This window comes from Bombyx mori, chromosome 26, assembly GCF_030269925.1.
Source record: "Bombyx mori chromosome 26, ASM3026992v2".
Taxonomy (NCBI): Eukaryota; Metazoa; Arthropoda; class Insecta; order Lepidoptera; family Bombycidae; genus Bombyx; species Bombyx mori.
Window position 1 is genome coordinate 6160344 of NC_085132.1, and position 22138 is coordinate 6182481.

The 22138-nt window shown below is 38.5% G+C and overlaps 2 protein-coding genes across 2 annotated transcripts; both read right to left on the reverse strand.

Moving 5' to 3' along the window:
* Positions 1–127: 127 nt before the first annotated feature.
* LOC101743340 (uncharacterized) lies at positions 128–11119 on the reverse strand. The gene is made up of 11 exons (XM_021348475.3): positions 10771–11119; positions 7834–8030; positions 6897–7131; positions 6369–6580; positions 5381–5563; positions 4628–4789; positions 3980–4152; positions 3009–3080; positions 2098–2118; positions 1297–1332; positions 128–433 (listed from the first exon to the last, which is right to left on the reverse strand). Exons 1-11 carry the CDS (start codon positions 10814–10816, stop codon positions 154–156), a joined length of 1617 nt encoding a protein of 538 aa, XP_021204150.3. The 5' UTR covers positions 10817–11119; the 3' UTR covers positions 128–153.
* Positions 11120–12023: 904 nt separating this feature from the next.
* LOC101743483 (uncharacterized) lies at positions 12024–20433 on the reverse strand. Its single transcript, XM_012691252.3, has 10 exons — positions 20361–20433; positions 20149–20261; positions 17738–17889; positions 17370–17452; positions 16656–16873; positions 16034–16201; positions 15103–15294; positions 13617–13789; positions 12865–12942; positions 12024–12210 (listed from the first exon to the last, which is right to left on the reverse strand). The coding sequence occupies exons 1-10, from the start codon at positions 20404–20406 to the stop codon at positions 12057–12059; spliced, it is 1377 nt and encodes a 458-aa protein (XP_012546706.2). The 5' UTR covers positions 20407–20433; the 3' UTR covers positions 12024–12056.
* Positions 20434–22138: the final 1705 nt, after the last annotated feature.

The following is a 22138-nucleotide window of genomic DNA, read 5'->3' on the forward strand; positions in this document are numbered from 1 at the left end:
GGGCCAGTGTTAGTAACACACCCGGTTTGAGCCCCGTGAGCTCACCTACACATCAAGTAGAAGCTGATATAGCCTCTCAAGGCTATCATCAACATAGGTAGGTAAAAAAATTAGTGATACCAGAAACTAATGTTTTTAAAACTTTATTGAAATCTATTCGTCATCGGGATTATTAACGTTATCTTCTTTAGTCGATTCATACATTACTTCCTTTTTACCTTTTCCGTCTGATTTATCTTTAGATTTCTTAGTTTTCTTATTGCGTTTACTTGATTTTGTCTTATTTTTCTTCGGCTTCACGGAGGCATCTTCCTTCGTTTTGCCAGCTCTAGCTTTTTTGTCAGCCGGTTCTTCGTCACTATCGTTTGCAGCATCTGTGTTTTTGTTTTGTTTTTGCGATTTAATCTTTCCACTCCTCAGTTCGTCAATGTCGCTGTAACAAAAATGATCTTATTGTAACTTAGCTAGAGTAGCATTCTGTGTGCTTAGTGCGAGTGTCTTAACGTTCTCGATAGCGTAAAAGTTAACCCATTTTTGTATGCAGTTGGAACAGCGCCCCTAGCGGCAAACGTACGCAAACGATCCCATTTTTATTTTTTATTTTTTTTCCTACCTAAGCTGAGAGCCTTGAGAGGCTATTTCAGCGTAACCCTAACGTTTGTAGGTGAGCTCACGGGGCTCAAACTTGATGACGTTGCTAACACGAACCCTAGCAAGAGCCGTGCTTCGCAGAATCTACCACCGGATCGGAAACGCGACCCACTGAGAAGATCCGGCGAGAAACTCAGTGGGCTGTGTCTGAGAGTTAAAACGATCCCATTCCATACAATCCATACAAATATGAGGTAAATTTTACGCTGTCGAGAACGTTAAAAAACTCAGAGCGGTTGCGCCGCGGATGATGTACACGCAAAGGCATTTGTTAGGCCCTAATGTTTTCGAGAATTGCCCCCTTATGTAACTATTCCAAGGTATTTTTGTATAAAATAAAATACTGATTTCTTTCACCATTAGCTAGCACTGGTAGCGTAGATTAATATTATTAACACGTTTTTCACTTTAAACACAGATTCATGCTAAATTCCGGAACAAATATCACAATAAATATGAAGTTCCGGTATTTTGGAGGCATATCCATATTATCCTCTACGTTTGACGTCAACGACCTTAAATCAATCTACCTACTCCGACCTCTAGTTGTAATACAATTGACGGCCAATCAAAATTTTCAGTCTTTTACGTTATTTTCTTAGCGCTATCTAATACGGCAACTGTTGGTGTACATGTGAAAATTACCTTCTGTCTGAATTATCACCATCGTCTTTATGCTCACTGGAAGTACAATTACAAATATATATTTTATACATACGATATAGTTTATACGATATATTTTATTTAATACAAACGGTAGGTAGTATTACGACAGAAGTTTTCAAAAAGGAATAAACTACCACCATTTCGGAGAAGATATAAAAAATGAAGAGGTAATTTAAAAGTACTAGTTTTGTGCTTAGTACAGTTTTATGATAGAATGTAACGGATTAATCAGCATATACGTATTTTAATTATATCTATGGGTTTATATAGAAATTTAACGAATTATGGACTTGTACTTTTTTTCTATTTTTTCCCTACCGTTTTGCTGGTAGCCTAAAGGGCTATTCCAGTTACGCACGGACGATTTCGACTTGTCTACGTCTAAGAGCGTTTAAAATTTGTATAGGTAAAAAAATGAATAATTAAAATTTAATTACTTAAGCATTAAATCAAGCGCGTTGGTAAATATTATGCCTTTAAATTATGTCTACAGTTCGTCCCAAGAAGATGCTAGATTTTTATAATGGATTTGTTACGAACAGTCTTGAAGCATTATTTAATTAAAAAATAATATATTATTCATGTGGGGCAAAATCTAAATGAACAATAAAAATAAGATGAGAAAACAATAAATTGGCTGCAACTTATAATTACCGTTATTCCTTTAAATTTATTTCCATTAAAAACCGAGTATTATTATTCATTTCATGATAAGGTTTAAACTTCTTTTATTCTACAAACTATCAATTAAATAACTAAGACTATTAAAAACTAGCATACCTCAATTTATCTTCATCGTCACTGAAAATAGAAAATAAATCTATACAAAAATAGGCAAAAATATATATTGAAAAGGGCCGCTATCACTCCTGTTTCTCAATTTTCGTTTTTCATCATCAGCTTCACAAGACCATGTATTATTTTCATAAAATATATATTGTTTTTCAAACATTATTTTTTCTTTCAAAATGTCAAATAAAAAAAATTAAAAAGGATAATCAATTAAATGAATAATCGGGGAAAAATCTTGTGCTCGCATTTGTCAAAACTTTTTTTACAACAATACAAATTCCGTCACACATCTTGAAACTGAGGTGAACAATTTTTTTCCGCTAAGTGACTCAGTGCCTATATATGTACATCACTGAATGCCGCCACCCGTCTTGAGACATAAGGTTTAAGTCTCGATCGTACTATGTCCCAACCCATCAAACCGGAACGCATTGCTGCTTTGAGCCAAAAATAGGCAGGGCGGCCGTACTTACTGCGTACAAGAGGCCCACCATACCACCAATTGACAGTACGGCTATGCGTTTCGCCAATTTTCACAATTCTTTTTCCTACTTCTTATAGTAACCTAGGGTTATTCTAGATTCACCGAACTAGTAGGTGAGCTCGCGGGGCTCAAACCTGACGTTGTTGCTAACACGAACCCTAGCAAGAGTTGTGCTTCGCAGAATCTACCACCGGATCGGAAACGCGACCCACTGAGAAGATCCGGCGAGAAACTCAGTGGGCTGTGTCTGTGGGTTAATTCGCTCGTCGAGCCCTTCGTCTCAAGCGACGGGTTCGACCGGCGTCCAATTATCTGACGACCAGCGCCATTAAAATAAGTTATACGTTCCTACTCAGAGCATCAAATTAAGTTTGCTACTACTATTACAGTTAAATAATATATGGATGTAACTTACTTGACACCATCCCAACTGACCGTCCACTCTTCGTGAGTGATACCCGAACGGAAAACACGCCGGCAGTTGTTTCTTGAAATTCGAAAACATTAATTTAGCTAATACTAGAATTAAAATTACGCATAGGTATATAAAAATGTATTGAAGTGTACAGTTTTTGAAACGTTTCGAGATAAGGGCGTATGTGCAAAAACCATGTTGCCATTTTTGATGAACATCTGTTTTTTTTTTAATTTTATTGCCTAGCTATGTGGACGAGCTCACAGCCCACCTGGTGTTAAGTGGTTATTGGAACCCATAGACATCTACAACGTAAATGCGCCACACACCTTGAGATATAAGTTCTATGGTCTCAGTATAGTTACAACGGCTGCCCCACCCTTCAAACCGAAACGCATTACTGCTTCACGGCAGAAATAGGTGGGGTGGTGGTACCTACCCGTGCGGACTCACAAGAGGTCCTACCACTGTCTATAACAGGGATTCCCAAGGGGGTCGGCAAAGTGGGAGAAGGGACCACTTACACACGCGATAACTTAAACAAACGCAAACTTTTTAAATTGTTTAGTCGTGTGCACGTAGCTTATGTTGCAAGCCAGATTTTGTTTCTTTTTACTTTTTATGTATATTTTTAGCTTGTGATGTGTATTGTGTGCCTAATAAATGAATAAATAAGATAAAAAGGATTCCAATATCCAAATGCAGGTATCTAATCATTAATCAATATGGTCTAAAAATTTCAATTAAATTCGTTTTGTTACACATAACCTGTATGTACTTGCTTTTTTTTATTTTGCCACCTAAGATCGTATTCCTTATAATCCTATATATGTAAATTAGCATTCCATATACACGGTTTCTGTATTCGCGGCATATTTACGGAACTTATACCCTTCCTTTGCCTTTTACAGTAAGACCTTTTACTGTATAAATCACCCAAAGGGTTCAAAGTTATAAAGTAGAAAACTCACTCAACGTCCTTGTTTATCGCACACGAGAGGAATTGACGATTCTTGAAAACTGACGTGTATAGGAAGGGCCCGTGACAACTGTGGGACTTAGGATCGATCTTGCACGCCGATATGACGCCGATAACTCGTTCCTTGCCTTGGTATTTCACAATCAGCGGCCCACCGTGGTCATTCTGCATAAATAATTATAATAATTATAAAAAGCACTTAATAAACACCCAAAATAATTCAGACTAGAGGTCCCGCAATAGTCGAAATTCGACTATAATTAATTGGAATTGTAAGTTTGTACACTATTTTATAATTGTATTTATACTTCTATAATCATAAATTCGCCAAGACTACACTATAAAAAATATTAACAAAGACAAACAATATTTAACCTCAATGACAACAGACGTCAAGAACAAAAGTTTGACAATAAATAGTATGCATGCGTGTGTGCGTCAAATACATAGTATGCAGTGTGTGTAATGTTTTCTTTATTGATTTAATGTATCTTTTATGCAGTATTTAAAAAAAAATTAGCATTGTGCACTTCTTCTCTATATTCTCTATAAGTATGGAAAATTTCATACTCCTCCGTCCGCGTAATTTTCGTAAAAAGGGATACAAAGTTTTTGCTTCACGTATTAATATATAGATAACCTCGCAAAAGCCACCCTGAAGCGAAGAACGCCTCGCCGTATAATCATCAGGATCCTTCAGGTGCCTGCCCAGATCTACGTTCAATGTATCTGCTGCAGCATCATTCCAATCATCAGCCTCCGCTCGTCTTGTATCTACGTCCGTACAGTTGGCGTATTTTTTCTATAAATCAAATTCCATTTGAATAATTGACGTTGCTATTGCCGTAACTATGTACATATGTGGTACAGCTATGACAAAACCCAAAATATTTGACAATTGCCTGAATTCCATTAGCGACATTTTCAAGATAAGCTTGCATATATATGCAAGCATTTGCATAATGCATACTTGCATATGCAAGTTCTTGGCCTAACGAACAATTTCGCCCACTTAATGAAAGACCTTATTACTGGTGGTGGGACCTCTTGCGAGCCCACTCGGGTAGGTACCACAGCCCTGTCTATTTCTACCGTGAAGCAGTAATAAGTTTCGGTTTGAAGGGTGGGGCAGCCGTTGTAACTATACTGAGACCTTAGAACTTATATCTCAAGGTGGGTGGCGCATTTGCGTTGTAGATATATATGGGCTCTAGTAGCAATTAACACCAGGTTGGCTGTAAGCTCGTTCACCCATCTAAGCAATAAAAAGTAAAAAATACCTTCCCTTTGTAATTAATACCCAAGAACGTACATACTACGTCATATGTGGTACTGGGTCATTTTGGAATAATTGGAATCATTTTGAGTGCTAACGTTTTTTCATTCAACTCACATCACAGATCTCGCTGAGTCTCTTCATAACATCTTTGGTGCAGATCATATATTGCGTGATAATGTTTCGGAATTTCTGAGCCCATTTCTTGGCGCAAGATTCATTGTCCATTATGCAAACTTTAGCTTCTTGTAGACACTTGGAGTTCTCCGGTATATGCACATCTTGACGCCGGTATACTCCCTGAAATACGGTGAAATATACAGAGCAGGCATTTAGTAAATTAAATAATAAAATTTTAGCGATACATTTCAAGTTATAACGTTGCCAACTACAAATGTTACTTTGATTGATACAGGCATATCTGTCTAGCAGTTTGAAGACGTCATGTCCTAAAAGATAACGCGCCCGATACATTCGTATCGATTCCTGGACCAATTGCATATGCGACAATAATATAACTGTGCTAATTTACCCACTACTGGCAATTTTTCTAATGAAATACGTACTTCACGAATGTTCACGAATGAGTTGTACACTGAAGGATCGTGTAATAAAAATCGAAGGAGCAAAAACTCTAGTTGGCGTAATTAATGATGCTATGGCTTTTTGGGAACGCGCGCGGGTAGATATTACCAATTTGGATATTTCTGCAGTGAAGCAGCAATGCGTTTAGGTTCAAAGAGGGGTAGCCTGAATGGTGGGACAGCCGTTGTACTGTAAAAACTGAGATTTAGAATTCATATCTTAAGATGGGTGTCGGCATTTAGATTGTTGACGTCTGAGATCTGGTAACTACCTACCTAACATCAGTTTGGCCGTGAGCTCGTCCATTAAAGGCAAATGTAAGATTGTTATTCAGAAACTAATATATGTTGAAGCTTTAGCACACACAGTTAACGGTAGGCAAGCAGCGGCTTGGCTCTGCCCCTACCGTTGCTAACGTCGACGGTAGCCACTCATCAAGTGGGTCATATGCTCGTCTGGCTACAAGGGCAATAAAAAATACACACACACACACACTTACAGTATTAAATATGGAACTAACCTCCCTGAACGTATTCATACTTCCCCATCCCGCAATCCAACCTTTGGTACCGGCTTTCTCGAGTTCCCTACTGATGTTATTGTAGCAAATAAGGTCCGTTGCGAATTCACATCCTTTCTCCATGACGCCAAATTTGAAGGGTTTGTCTACTTTCACAATGGCTATGTCGTTCGAAGACCACTTGATGCTGTCTTGGAAGTCGAATTTGTAATCTGGATCAAGACACGCGACATTTTATTTAAGAAGTAAAACCCGTTGGCCGATAATCCACAGTTTTTTTTTCCCTACCTACGCTAATAGCCTTCAGAGGCTATTTCAACTTCGCCCTAACATGTAGGTGAGTTCACGGGGCTCAAACCGGGGTGTTGCTAACAGTGGCCCCAGCAAGAGCAGTACTTCGCAGAATCTACCACCGGTATTCCACAGTAAATTTAGGAATTAACATGAGTTATCTTAACAGATATGCACATGATTTCTGGGAGCATATAGCTAGAATTTCGTGTTCGTGTATAATGTTTCGCAACTTACTCTTAGGTATGCATTTCCAAACAACTCTTCTACGATTTTTGCACACACAGTCGTTCTTTTTATAATCGAAGCTATCCACATATTTAGTGGTGCCGGAGACGATGTAAAACCGATCGGCATCTTCAACACAAGCTGCCGATGTGAGGACATAGTACTGATCCACGATGACACCCCCGCATAACCAGCCACGGTACTTGTGGGCTTTCGCTGATTCTTTAGTCAGTTGGAGATAGACCTATAGGAGTATAATAATAACTAATAATAAAAATAACAAATCACGCATGTCAGGCCCTAAATCAGGTTTCCCTGTGTTATGGGGACCAGAGACTAACATAGATACTTTTATACATTTATACAGATAATAAACATCCAGACAAAGAGCAAACAAATCTGTTCATCACATGCATGTTTGCCGGATGTGAGAATCGAACCCTTGGCGCGTTTTTTTTTCTACCTAAGTTGGTAACTTAAGGTGCTATGCCAACGTAACCGGGCGAGTAGGTGTGCTCACGGAGCTCTAATCTAGTGACGTTGCTAACACTGGCCCTAACAAGAGCAGTTCTTCGCAGAATCAATCACCGGATTGGAAACTCGAACCACTGAGAAGATCCGACCAGAAACTGAGTGAGCTGTGTCTATGGGTTAATTTACTTGCCGAACCTTTTGTCGGAAGCGATGGGAACGACGAGAACGGTGTTTGAGGTACTGAGGAACTGGTGCTTGAGGTAACTAAAAGCACCAATACTGGATAGGCAGGATCCGAAATGAGTCAGGCGTTAAATACTGCACCACCGAGTCAATCAAATATTCAGTAATTAAAGCAAAAATTATGTTTTAAGATTTCAAGTCTATATCCTCATCGGTTTTGAGTCTACGTTGATGAATTGGTCCAATATGTTATTGTGTGTATCGTTGGAAAAGGAACACATTGTCTTACCATATAAGGTCTGTTTCCTACTTGTACGTCTTTGCTGTACAAAATTCTCCTTGTGTCTACAACGGTGGTATTTTCGAACTCCCAGCCTTCGTCTTCGTTTGCTTTACTGGTACCGTTACGGGAAGTGGTCTGGTTTGACGCCTTTGAAAGTTCAGTCGTAGCATGTTCTGTTTGAGATGGTAACGTATGTGCTATCCCTGTGGAATTAACTAGGGGTTTTAGGCAGGGACGTCTTAAATTAGGCTGGGGCCCTTTGGCACACAAGAATTTGACGCCCTTTTGGAAAGTAAAAAAAGCGAATTATAATAACATTTTTTTACTGAGTATGACCATTTATTATATGTAATCAAATACAGTATGATATAATATGTCATTAATGATATTAGAATGCTGCTGGTTTTTTGGTTACGATCACGATAACGGAATCCGAATAAATGTGTGAGAGAAATTGTCGGTCCTTAGGGGCCCCCTGAGATTTGGGGCCCTGGGCACGGGCCCCGTGTGCCCTTATGGTAAAGACGGTATTGGTTTTAGGGGTGAATCAATGGAGTGTGACTGTATCATGGACGCAAGTGTATGCTTTACTTAAATGTTTTGTACATGACGAGTAAGATCTAGTAAAGTACGCTGTTTTATTTATGTCTTAATCCGACCCGAAGGAATTGATACCTTGGGATTTCCATATATAAGGTTTTATGATAGCATCCGTTTCTTCTTGTCGGGCTTAGAACATAAATGTCGTAAAGAAACGCGCACTGGCTGCAGTCCAATGTGCCTTCATAATCAACTATCGTACAAAATTCGGAACAGCTTGCAGTAAGTGCTAACCGAAGTCCATAGACATTTTTTTTATTGCTTAGATGGGTGGACGAGCTCACAGCCAAACTGGTGTTAACTGGTTACTGGAGCCCATAGACATCCACAACATAAAAGCGCCACTCACCTTGAGATATAAGATCTAAGGTCTCAAGTATAGTTACAACGGCTGCCCCACCCTACAAACCGAAACGCATTATTGCTTCACGGCAGAAGTAGGCAGGTTGGTGGTACCTACCCGCGCGGGCTCACAAGAGGTCCTACCACCAGTAATTACGCAAATTATAATTTTGCGGGTTTGATTTTTACTACACGATGTTATTCAAACCTAAATACCACTCGAGACATGCGATCTATACAATATAATACTATATAATCTATATACTTAGTATTTAAGTACATAAAAATGAATCGCTGTTCGTTAGTCTCGCCAAAACTCGAGAACGGCTGGACCGATTTGGCTAATTTTGGTCTTGAATTATCTGTAGAAATCCAGAGAAGGTTCAAAAGGTAGATAAATATGAAAATGCTCGGAATTAAATAAAAATAACAATTTTGTATTCCCTTTGATGTGTCCCCCGTCGGACGGATTCCTTTTGTTTGTTTTAAGTTTATTTCGTACAAAAGCTTAGATCTTTTATATATAGATTGAGGCACTACGAAGTCTGCCGGGTCAGCTAGTAGGATATAATAATAAAATACGATACAAGATTGGCCGTGAGTTCGTGTATAAGCACTAAAAAATTTCAGACTCGATGCCCGGCAGGTACTACCAGGTTTTAAGTTATTCCGTCACTTTTATTTGTGATGTTTAAATGTACAACGTAAAGTAAGTTTACCCAATAATCCAACCATACCTATTAAAATAAATAGGACTGTACAAAAAACAATGTAGTGCAGAACATATTCTATGAAGTCGTCGTGGCATAAAGGATAAAACGTCCAGTGCATTCGTGTTGAGCGATGCACTAGTGTTCGATTCCCGCAGGCGGGTACCAATTTTTCTAATGAAATACGTACTTAACAAAGTTTCACGATTGACTTCCACGGTGAAGGAATAACATCGTGTAATAAAAATCAAAACCGCAAAATTATAATTTGCGTAATTACTGGTGGTAGGACCTCTTGTGAGTCCGCACGGGTAGGTAACACCACCCTGCCTATTTCTACCGTGAAGCAGTAATGCGTTCCGGTTTGGAGGGTGGGGCAGCCGTTGTAACTATACTGAGAACTTAGAAGTTATATTTCAAGGTGGATGGCGCATTTACGTTGTAGATGTTTATGGGCTCCAGTAACCACTTAACACCAGGTGGGCTGTGAGCTCTTCTAAACATCTAATCAAAAAATAAAAAATATGCTTAATTCAGATGTTCATTTATTTCATTTATACTGTATTAATGATTTTTTTTCGTGCAAAGAGAAAATCTCTGTTCCATTCCCGCAGAGCATGCTTTTACCAAAAATTTGTTTAGGCGACAGAGACGACAATAATTTATACCTGTATCTTCTTTAGAACCGTTAGTACTCATTGTATAATCAAAACCTATTGTGTTTAGGCGCCTGAATATAGATAGTCTGTGGTTTTGTTTTTTACCGCGCAAACTGAGCACTGCGTGACATGTTAAAATATACGCTTTGAATTTTTATCCATATTTATATTATTTTAATTCTGTAATTCCCGAACTAATTGCATTGCATTAATACTCGTTTCTCACCGGAACATAGACAACAAACAAACAACACGGAACTATAATAATTCTGAAATACGTTAATGGTAAATTGATGCTGTTGGCACTTCTGGAATTAATTACCTCATAGCACCATCCACGTAAATGGCGCACGAATAGCTAAAGCATTAAGAAAAACATAATTAGCGGTAGGCAGCGGCTTGGCTCTGCCCCTGGCATAGCTGAAGTCCATGGGCGACGGTAACCACTCACCATCAGGTGGGTATGCTCGTCTGCCTACAAGGGCAATAAAATAAAATAATTAAATCGATGTTTTTGTACAACTAGCCATGGTTCACAGCAGAGGGTGAGGGTGTTTCACTAGTAATTAATTGATTACGTGAAAATATGATCATGAAGTAGAATAAAATTAGTTGGAAAAATAGAAACTTACCTAATACAACAGAAAGTGGAACTAGGAACAGTGTGATACGTGTCATCTTGGACAAAAGCTATCCAAGTCGGCCCAGCGAATAAACGAATTGTTTTAAAAAACCAATCACAGATCGATTTAATAATTTTCTGCTCAATCACACGAATCGTTATGATTCATTTAGTTTTCAATAACAAATCTCCCGGATGAAGTCAGATAACAATTTAATTTTAATTTTGATTTCTATTTTAATTATTTTTATGATAAGTCTCTCATGTAAACGAATAAGTGATTTAAAACATGTAATACCTATATACACTGAGGATAAGAGTTCACGAGCGCTCAGCTAGTATACATCAGTTATTGAAGTGAAACTTCTAATGCGACTTTCAACAAGGTTGCGTTAAACTGGTTAAACGTTTAACGCTATCATGAAATAGAAAGAGATAGAGCGAGAGTGAATGCGTGGCACTCGAACGCATGCGCGTAGTATACCTGTTACAGGCCAACGCGAGCGTTAGCAACGAGTAGCGTCCAATATTTTAATGAAGTATTTAAAAATTATATATGTTTATTTTTTTATCTATAATTTACAATATAATATATATATACTATAAATGTTGAATATGTCGCATCTCTTATACACAGCATTCCCTTTTACAAGAGCAATTTGATTTAAGGATGAAAAATGAAGAAAACCACAATACTACACATCGAAAAAGAAGTTTCACTTCATACATGTGCATCAAGTTGCACGCGGACCGTTTTTTTTATGTATACATCGTATGCACAGCCGTTAGATATCGAATGAACTGACATCATGATGATTTATTTCTATGTATCATTTTGCAAAAAATATATATAATAATAACATTGTTTTTCCTACCTATTCGTTGGTAGCCTTGGGGCTATCCTAGCTACGCCCGAATGGGTAGGTAAGCCCACGGGCTCAACCTGTGAGAATTTGCTAACATTAGCCCTAGCAAGAGCAGTACTTCGCAGAATCTATTACCGGATCAGAATTGCGAACAGTGGGAGAAGACCCGGCGAAAAACTCAGTGGGCTAAAGAAGAATTGCCTTCAGCCCATTTCCAAATTTGGGAAGACTTTAAATTGTGTCCAATTTTAAGATAGATATTTGTGATAAAAATTATTACAAAAATTGGATGCATGGCGGCAACTAATTTCCTGGCATCACTGACATCAAAAGTTTTCACAAAAAATAAAATTCAAATCTTAAATAAATCTTAATTGATAATAATAGAAATAAAATATTTTATTTTTATAAATTTTATTATTGTTTTAAATTAAGCAACAGTTTCATTCAGTTTTGTAGTGCTATTGAAAGCTCGGAGTATGAACCCGCTGCTTACGAAGGCTTTGTCTTCGGAAGCATTGACCGGTGAATCGTGATCTCGGGGTAGTATCTCTTTACCTGGTTCAATTTCATTTCTTGCAGGGCTACAAAGAAGAAAAAACTTTTGATTTTAGGCAAATAATTTAGTCCAGTGTTATCGAAATTCACACACAACATTTTCACGAAGTCTTACATTCTCACATTATGGGAGGCTCAGTATATTGAAACGAAAGTCTTCATACGGATACTAATGCAATGCGTGAATGTTTAAAAAGATAAATATGCAGCGCCCCCAACGGCAAACGTTCCAACTCCATACAAATTTGAGTTAACTTTTACGCTACCGAGAACGTTTTTCATTTTTATTTTTTATTGCTTAGATGGATGGACGAGCTCACAGCCCACCTGGTGTTAAGTGGTTACTGGAGCCCATAGACACCTACAACGTAAATGCGCCACCCACCTCGAGATATAAGTTCTAAGATCTCAATATAGTTACAACGTTAAAAAACTCTCACTAAGCACACAGGTTGACGATGCCGGACGTGTTCATACAATGACCATTTTTTCCGCTAGATAATTCATAAACACGTAAAAGTCACACATAAACACAAATATGATTTTCTGTACTGTTTCATAAAAAATAAAAATCTCCCATTTAAATCACATGAGACGTTTTATCGTACTTTAGAAGATTCACTTGTTTCCAGCCATATCAGTAATGTTATCCAAGATGTTCAATATATTTTACAAATTACCCGTCAACGTGATTCTTCCACGAAATCTCTTGTTCAACGTGTGTTATTCCGGATCTGAATTGGCGTCTACATTTCGGTCTGAAATAAAAATAATGACGAAGACTTAGTTAGCTTCTCCTCCGGTTTAAATATTTTCTATAATCTCCTCAAGGCATATAAATTCTGTTTCTTTGTTAGAATCGGTATCTTCGTTTCTGAAGGTCGTGTCCGGTTCGGAATGTTTTTTTTAAGTCAGCCTCACATAATTCTGCCTCACTCATCTCTATCATCGGTGATCTCTTTCTTTTTTAGGAAGAAAGGGTTACTGTTGGTCCGAAGGTCTTTCCAGTTTCACCAGGACAGATGGGCGAGCGTGGGCTCTAACAGGAGGGGTGGGATTTGCTAACAGCTGCCCGAGCGTCTTCGAAGGCTGCAAATTTAGCGAGCTGATGTATGGGTTAGGTTGCACGTCAAATTCTTTGCCAAGTTCGACGAGTACGGGTACCAAGGTTCCTAAGTCTGCTAGTGCTAGAGCTGCAGGCGTCTAATAATAGCGTTAGTGGACTGGAAGGATCGGTAAGGGTATGTGTAGGGCGTTGGCGGTAACTGGCTCCTGCGTGAGTCGGAGTCGGGGAGTAGTCAGCGGAGGCAACGATGAGGCGATTATCATAACGATTGGGCAATATTTATTGCTTCAGGTATAAGTATGCAACGGTAAGGTTTTTTCCGATCATAAATCGTTAGACTGATTAAAGTTCCCTAGGCCTACTTACTCGACATCCTTGTAAATGGCACAAGAAATAAACTGACGATTCTTAAAGATGCTGGTGTACAGGAATGGTCCGTAGCATTTATTAGTTCTCTCTTTGACCAGACATGCAGATATTATACCAATAACGATGGAGTTCACGCCTGTGCCGTAGACCAAAGGACCTCCATGATCGTTCTAGAAATATCGATTAAAACATTGAAAGGTAAAATGGTTTTCAAGTAACATGTTTTTCACTGGCATAAAAAATGGGACGAATTTTCGGGCCGCTGCGCTGATGTGAAACGGTCACTGGGCAGCAGTTCGGGAATGCTGTGCCCTATTTTCGGAATGGAATCGAAGTCCCTACACTATGATTAATCCGTAGAGGAAACGAGAGAGATTAATGGTGTTAACTACATTTTGACACCACTGTACAATTTAGAAGTCCCCATGATCTGTAAGCGGAGTAAAATGTCCCTTCGGAACAAGGTGACACTTTACAAAACTTGCATAAGGCCCGTCATGACTTACGCGAGTGTGGTGTTCGCTCACGCGGCCCGCACACACATAGACACCCTCCAATCCCTACAATCCCGCTTTTGCAGGTTAGCTGTCGGGGCTCCGTGGTTCGTGAGGAACGTTGACCTACACGACGACCTGGGCCTCGAATCAATTCGGAAATACATGAAGTCAGCGTCGGAACGATACTTCGATAAGGCTATGCGTCATGATAATCGCCTTATCGTTGCCGCCGCTGACTACTCCCCGAATCCTGATCATGCAGGAGCCAGTCACCGTCGACGCCCTAGACACGTCCTTACGGATCCATCAGATCCAATAACCTTTGCATTAGATGCCTTCAGCTCTAATACTAGGGGCAGGCTTAGGGACCCCGGTAACCGTACTCGTCGAACTCGACAAAGAGGTCGACGTGCAACCTAACCCATGCATCAGCCCGCTGAGTTTCTCGCCGGATCTTCTCAGCGGGTCGCGATTCCGATCCGGTAGTAGATTCATTCGCGAAACAATTGCTCTTGAGTTGTTAGGTCTCCTTCGGAGGCGCTCGGGTAGTTGTTAGCAAATCCCTCCCCTCTTGGCTGAGCCTTTGCTCGCCCACCTGTCCTGGTGAAACTGGAAAGGCCTTCGGGCCACCAGTAAACTTTCAATCATAAAAAAAAAAAAAAAAAAAAAAAAAAAAAAACAATTTAGAAGTATAGAAAATATCTACATTGGTCGGAAAATCAAATGGGGTACAAATAATCTTCTTTTTATTGCCCCAAGTGAGGTTGACGTAGCATGTCCTCTTTTTCCATTCAAGCCTATCTTAAGTCATCTTTGCACTTATCCTTCTTACGTACAAACTCTTTCACACGTTCAAGTATTTTTAGGACGTTTCCTCCTCACATCACCGTCCAGCGAGGTACTTATACTACAGATAGAATTTCCAAAAGTGTAGGAGTGTCTCAACCTGGCCAGGGTCTTTTGGTATTTCGTAATTTTTGTTTTACCTCACAGAATCCCCCGTCGGCCATTGGTGCGTATCTTCTCGCCCCTGCACCGTTATCAGTTACGTTGTTGGCCATCGTATCATTATAATACGAGTGCATAACAAGGTTCGTTGGTATTTTCTCAGATTGAGCCTCACGTCGAGTTTCTTCCTCGTCCGAGTAATTTATATCTTGACAGTCCACATATTTTTCCTGTAAATAATTAGATTTGAATGTACGGGACTTTTACCCGTTGGACTATTTTTTTCTACTCGACCCGAATTTGGACTAATCATCCATTAGTATTTAAATTAGAGCTAATATAATTAATTTTATTGTATACAAAAAAAAATGTTATTCAGTTTTTTATTCACGAATAGCCTGAGATCAAGATGAAATGGCTAATCGCCAACGAAAATACTAATCTATATCTATGCTAATATAGTATAAATCTACAGTGGTTTTTACGGATGTTCCATTATAACTACTGAACCATGCATCCAATTGACTTGAAACTTAGTATCCATGTAGAAAATACATGTATTTAATGGATAGGCTAATATTTATATGAGTTTTGGACTCCTTAATAATGATGACAATAAATAATAATGTTAATTTTAAATGCGCAGCGAAGCGGGCGAGTACGGCTAGTTTAAAATAAAATCGTAATGTAAAAGAGTGAAATTGTGTTGTAACTGTAAAATACTGTTCTCTCTTTCAGCAAATGAATGATAATAAGTTGAAATGCGACCCTAGTTAAGCTTTTCGACGTAATTGAAGCATATACCCAGACATAGCAGTGTGAATAGCGTCGCCGATTTTGAGATGAGAGATCGAAATGCATGACCGATTCGCAGAGGCAAGATAGTCATTGTGACGGTTTTTGATAATAAGAATGGACGAACTCGATTTAGTTTCGAGTAATAATTATTAACATCTTCGTATTTCTTACATTACATATTTCCGACATTGTTTGACCGATGTCCTTTGTACAGATCATGTAATTGTCGATGATGTTCGTGTACCGAGATCCCCAACGCCTCTTGCATTTGGTCTTCGATATTATCTCAACATGAGACTCCAAGAGATCCTGTTGATTGCCTTTTCTTCTGTTTACCCACTAAAAATCAAATTTAAAGTTAAATGAAATTAAAACATTAAAAGTTGTGATTCCATAATTTAAAATAAATTGAAGCATAACATTTTTATGGGTTCACCTCCTTCTCTTAGTGTATTTATTACCGGACTCTATGAATTATCAAAACGTAAATAGCCCAACTCGTTTTGAGACATGAATTCGCCTGTCTTATCCTTCAGATCAGAATACATAATTACTTCTAAGCGAAAATCTCTGGTAAGCCCCTTAGTCACCTTTAACGACGTATGGAAGAGATCGGGTGGTGAAATTGTAGGCTACCCAACCAAAAGATATACCTTTAGCTCCGAAGAGGTTTTCAAAGTTAGATATTAAGGTACTTCATGAATGTCGTTTGTTGACTACAATCACTGATGAGCCTCTGGATGTTTGTTGAGAAAAATCTGTAACCACCTCATGGTATGAAAAAGCTACTTACGTCGTTATATTTCGCTGTTGTACCCCATCCAGCGATACTGACAATAGTGCCAGGGTTCTCCAAAGTCTGACTCTGATTGTTGTAACAAATGGGCTTAGGTATGAAATCGCAGCCCCTGATTCTTCTGGAGAAATCGAACCCGTCCTCGACCTTCACGATGGCTATGTCATTATTCATCCACCTGATGTTGTCGTTCTCGTGACCGTCAAAAACATAATCTATAAATTTAGGAAAATTTTCATTGAAAACAAACTTATTCATAGTCATTATTGTAAAAGCGATAAGGGCTTAATTGAAAATATTGACACAAGCTTATGGCCTTCTTACTTTAAACATAAAGAAGACAACATCTACCTTGAGACAATAGGTCAAAGTCTCAGTTGTATTGTTGTTGGGTATTAACTATAAGAGAAACATGGATAATCAATCTCACAAACTGGTTACTAATACTTTACAAATAAGGTTGTGCAATTTAACAAATACTATTGACTTCTTTTGTAGACACATACTTTTTCGCGCAATTCCGATCCGGTTGTAGATTTATACGCGAAGCAATTGCTCTTGAGTTGTTAGGTCTCCTTCGGAGGTACTTGGGCAGTTGTTACCAAATCCCACCCCTCCTGGCTGAGCCTTTGCTCGCCCACCTGTCCTGATGAAGCTGGAAAGGCCTCCGGGCCACCAGTAATATTTCAATCATAAAAAAAAAAAACTTACTTTTTGGTATGCATTTCCAAATTGCTTTTTTTGCTCCGTTCTTGATACATGGATTCGAATATCTGTCATCTTCGTCTGAATATCTAAAATTTGACACAGTAACAACAACAAAAGTTAAAAAGTTGATTTCTCTTCCCAAGCTGTAGCTAAAGCAGACTTAACACAGATATCAAAGACTCATCAAGAACACAGATTAGATTATTTGTTTTTCTAGTTGTCGTTTTCAAATAACCAATTAGATTTGCGCAATTATCTGCCCGAAGTTTAAAGCGGCTTATTTTTTTCCTAGTTATCGTTTCCAAACAAACAATTTGATTTACGCTCGAAGCTCATGGCGGCCAGCTATTAACGAAGACTACAACACTCACTTATAAGTTCCAGAGACAATATAAAAGTGTTCGGCATCTTGAATACAGGCGGCCGATGTAAGAATGTATTCTTCATGTATGATCACACCACCACAAAGCCAACTTCTGTAGCTAGACTGCTTTTTGTTTGTACGCGGCATTCTTAAATATACCTGTGGGAATGTTTTTCGAAGATTTTAGGTTTTTTTATCCAATTGCCGAGAGTTGAGGGATAATATTATTGAAGTGAAACTTCTAATGCGACTTCTAACAAGGTTGCGTTAAACGTTTAACGCTACCATACTAGAAAATGACAGAGCGACAGTGAATACGTGGCACTCGAACTCATGCGCGTAGTAATTTAAATGCTCCCGTGAAATACTATTCTTAAAGTAATAGTAAATGGTTTTCAGGGTGCCTATTTAATAGGTAACTGAGTAACAAACAAATTGAATTAAAATCAGCATTCAATCATTGAAATATTAGTGATGCATATTTATGAAATCAATAAATACATTTTATTCATCGTATACCTTTAAACGAGCCATTCTTGTACATACCTAGTCAGGTCATAAATTCTGTCACATGTTTAATGTAAAATAATTGAAACAAGTTTATTCATTATGTAACCATTCATATACCAAAATGAACTTAACAAAACATAGATTCTTATGACACTAAAGTTTATTCAAAATGACCTCCGTGATTTTGAATACAGGCCTTCAATCTGCGCGGCCAGTCGTCTATCGCAGCACGAACGAGGTCCATGTCAATATCGGCGGCTGCCTTAATCAAGGATGTCTTGAGTGACTCCAAATTGGGATGAGGCTTTGAGCACGCCTTTTCCTCCAAGTGTTGCCATATCTTGTAATCTAACGGATTCAAATCTGGACTGGAGGAGGGCCAGTCTTCGTGCCGGATGAAGTCGATTTCACGCGCCGCCAGCCAGTCTTGTGTGCTCTTCGCTCTATGAGCTGGCGCCGAATCTTGTTGGAATACCCAGCGCCTGTTATTGAACATGGTATGAGAAACAGGTTCCACAAGGTTCGTCAGGACTGTATTTTGATACACAGCTGCATTCGTTTTTACACCTTTCTCACAAAAATGTACCTCTGTTAAGCCCCAATAAGAAACTCCCAACCATACCATGAGCGAGGATGGAAAATGACCTCGTTGGACACGCGGAATACGGTTGCTCGCTTCTTCACTACTGTGTGCGTACACCTTATCATTTTGTTTGTTGTAGCTCTCTTCTACGGTAAAAATTTTTTCATCCGAAAAAAGAATTTCCCGATATTTTTTTCTCGCGTACCGCTTGAACAAAGCGCGGCATCTCTTCAGTCTCAGGTCCATTAGACAAGCATTCAAACGATGTCCTGTTTTTCTTCGATATGCCCGAAGCCCTAAGTCTTCGTTTAACACCCTTTTCACCGTGGTTCTGCTTAACCCCATCTGAAGGGCCAACAGTTTCTGCTTACGTTTGGGATTTCTTTGAATTCGCGCCTTCACAGCTTTTATCACTGCTGGAGTCCTAACAGACCGAGGGCGACCACTTCTTGACCTGTCATCTACACTAGAGTCTTCATTGTATAGTTTGATGGTACGATAAACGAATCTTTTGGTTATATTCAAATTTTTCAGTATGTTAAAAATTTTAATTGGCGCGTAACCGCAACGATGCAACGCAATAACTGCAACACGGTCTTCTTTAAGCGTCCACTCCATATTAAAAAATGAGTAAAATTCTAAAAGTATACCTTTTTATTTTCATGAACAATTCGAAATTCGAATTCAATAAACTTTTTTGTGGCCAGCATTCTAAAAGAAAAGTTTTTACTGTGTGACAATACTTATGACCTGACTAGTTATATATAATCTGAATCTCGGAAACGGCTCCAACGATTTTCATAAAATTTAGTATACAGGGGATTTCGGGGGCGATAAATCGATCTAGCTACGATTTATTTTCGATATATTGTTTTATTCGTGTTTTCAATAATCAACTCTTCCCGCAATCTATTGGCGAATAATAATTCTATTTTTCTTAATTGAGGGGAACTAACCGCTTTGAAGACACAACAAGATGGCGTTATCAAAAAAAAACCGAGGAAAAGCTCGGTCATCATCTAGTTATATTTTACATCACACACATCGACCATATTAAATGTTACTTATAGTTGTGTTGTGTATTATTTGTGGCCAGCTTGTATTTGATTTTGACCCCAAATGACGTCACATGTACTCGGCGTATTCAGCCTGGTTTTCTAGTATGATATACGGAAACACCATAAGTTTCTTTTGGGAGATTAAGTCGAAGTTTCAAAAAAACTAGCGGCTACCGATCTTAACGAACTGAATCTAATGACTGCTTTGCGTCAGAGCATGTAGTATTTATTGGTTATCTACCATTACTGAAAACGTTTCGATCTTACCATATAAGGTCTGCCTTCAGTGACCTGATCTCCGTGAATGATCCGTCGAGTATCATTAAATATTTTTTCAGCTTCCGCTGGCATTTTCGTTATAACTTCCACTGATCTAACATCTACAAATATCAATCTATTATTAAATCTAATTTTTTAATAATTTGTAGTCTATATGATGTTTCAAGTTAAAGAATGAAACAAAATATATATATATATACCTATAAATAAAAATACAGAAAGAAATACACCTAAAATCAAATGCATTTTTACTAAAGTTAAAACATAAATATAGTATTGGATAGCGAGATTAATGTGCGCTTAAATTACACGATTCGTTGAATAATACATTTTAGATTTTAATAACGTTGTTAAATTTTGTACTATGATTAAATTTAAGATTGAAATTAGAGAAATCAAGTTTTTCATCAGAGCAGTATAGGCTATCTCATCATAATCGGTTGCTCTTGGCAGAGCAGTCTTTTTTTTTTATGATTGAAAGTTTACTGGTGGCGCGAAGGCCTTTCCAGTTTCACCAGGACAGGTGGGCGAGCAAAGGCTCAGCCAAGAGGGGCGAGATTTGCTAACAACTACCCGAGCGCCTCCGAAGGAGACCTAACAACTCAAGAGCAATTGCTTCGCGAATGAATCTACTACCGGATCGGAATCGCGACCCGCTGAGAAGATCCGGCGAGAAACTCAGCGGGCTGATGCATGGGTTAGGTTGCACGTCGACCTCTTTGTCGAGTTCGACGAGTACGATTACCGGGGTCCCTAAGCCTGCTCCTAGTATTAGAGCTGAAGGCATCTAATGCAAAGGTTATTGGATCTGATGGATCCGTAAGGACGTGAGCAGAGCAGTCGTGGTCATGTGGAATTCTTGCTCATTTTGACAGATGTTTTCCACAGTTTGCGAACCGAGGCCCGGCGCACACACACATAGGCTATCTACCATTACGGAAAACGTTCCGATCTTACCATATTATTATAAGGTCTGCCTTCAGTGACTTGATCTCCGTGAATACAAATCCCGAGTTGATATTGATATTTTCTATTTTGTGTTTCGTGACCAAAATAAGGTTCTTTGAATGTTTTGTATATGAAAGCTCATATTTAAAACTCTGAATTGTATATTTTCTCTAATTGATTCACTGTAATCAATTAGTGCTTGTTAAGAGTAAAGTATCAAGAAACATGACGCCCACAATTCCAAGAATATTCAATTTAATGATATAAGGTACTATTATTAGGCCCACTAGGCTTAGTATTGTCGCCTCAACGTCTTTAGCGAAGCTATAATCAATTTAGTACAGTTAAAGCTTAAGATTCGAATTAAACTTAATATTTCAAACGAAGGTTGTCATTCGACCAATTCAGGTATCTTATTGAAGGGTGGACTATGCTATATACATATGACATTTAACCCTATTCTAAGCCTTTATTTTATTCTGAAGCGGTTTAAAATTAACCCCCAAAACTCTAAATATTCAGTATGATACATTAGTTACATGTAAAATAGCATAAGCTAGGCAAGTTCACGTGTAAATTACTCCAACCACTGTTAAACTTTAATCATGTAAAGATAACGTATTACTGGTGGTAGGACGTCTTGTGAGTCCGCACGGGTAGGTACCACCGGCCTGCCTATTTCTGCCGTGAAGCAGTAATGCGTTTCGGCTTGAAGGGTAGGGCAGCCGTTGTAACAATACTGAGACCTTAGAACTTATATCTCAAGGCGGGTGGCGCATTTACGTCATAGATGTCTGTGGGTTCCAGTAACTACTTAACACCAAGTGGGCTGTGAGCTCGTCCACCCATGTAAGCAATAAAAAAATGATTAAAAAAACGATATTACTTTTCGGGTCTACGCTATGCAAAAAATATTCTTTTGAATCATAGAGGAATAAAATGGTTTCCATAAATATTCTGTGATACTTTATTTCTTTGTCATCGGTGTATACCTAAAATTAATAAGAGGGTTTAAAATATTATACAACAA

Excerpts from the sequence above, each read along its gene's own strand:
- LOC101743340 (XM_021348475.3), bottom strand. The coding sequence starts at position 10,816 with ATGACACGTATCACACTGTTCCTAGTTCCACTTTCTGTTGTATTAG. Across the intron at positions 8,031-10,770 it reads TCCACTTTCTGTTGTATTAG|GGATAGCACATACGTTACCA; the intron begins GTAAGTTTCTAT and ends TTAATTCCACAG. Across the intron at positions 5,564-6,368 it reads GTATGAATACGTTCAGGGAG|GGAGTATACCGGCGTCAAGA; the intron begins GTTAGTTCCATA and ends ACCGTATTTCAG.
- LOC101743483 (XM_012691252.3), bottom strand. The coding sequence starts at position 20,406 with ATGCATTTGATTTTAGGTGTATTTCTTTCTGTATTTTTATTTATAG. Across the intron at positions 12,943-13,616 it reads GCCATTTACAAGGATGTCGA|ACCGAAATGTAGACGCCAAT; the intron begins GTAAGTAGGCCT and ends TTTTTATTTCAG. Across the intron at positions 12,211-12,864 it reads TGGAAGAATCACGTTGACGG|CCCTGCAAGAAATGAAATTG; the intron begins GTAATTTGTAAA and ends TCTTCTTTGTAG.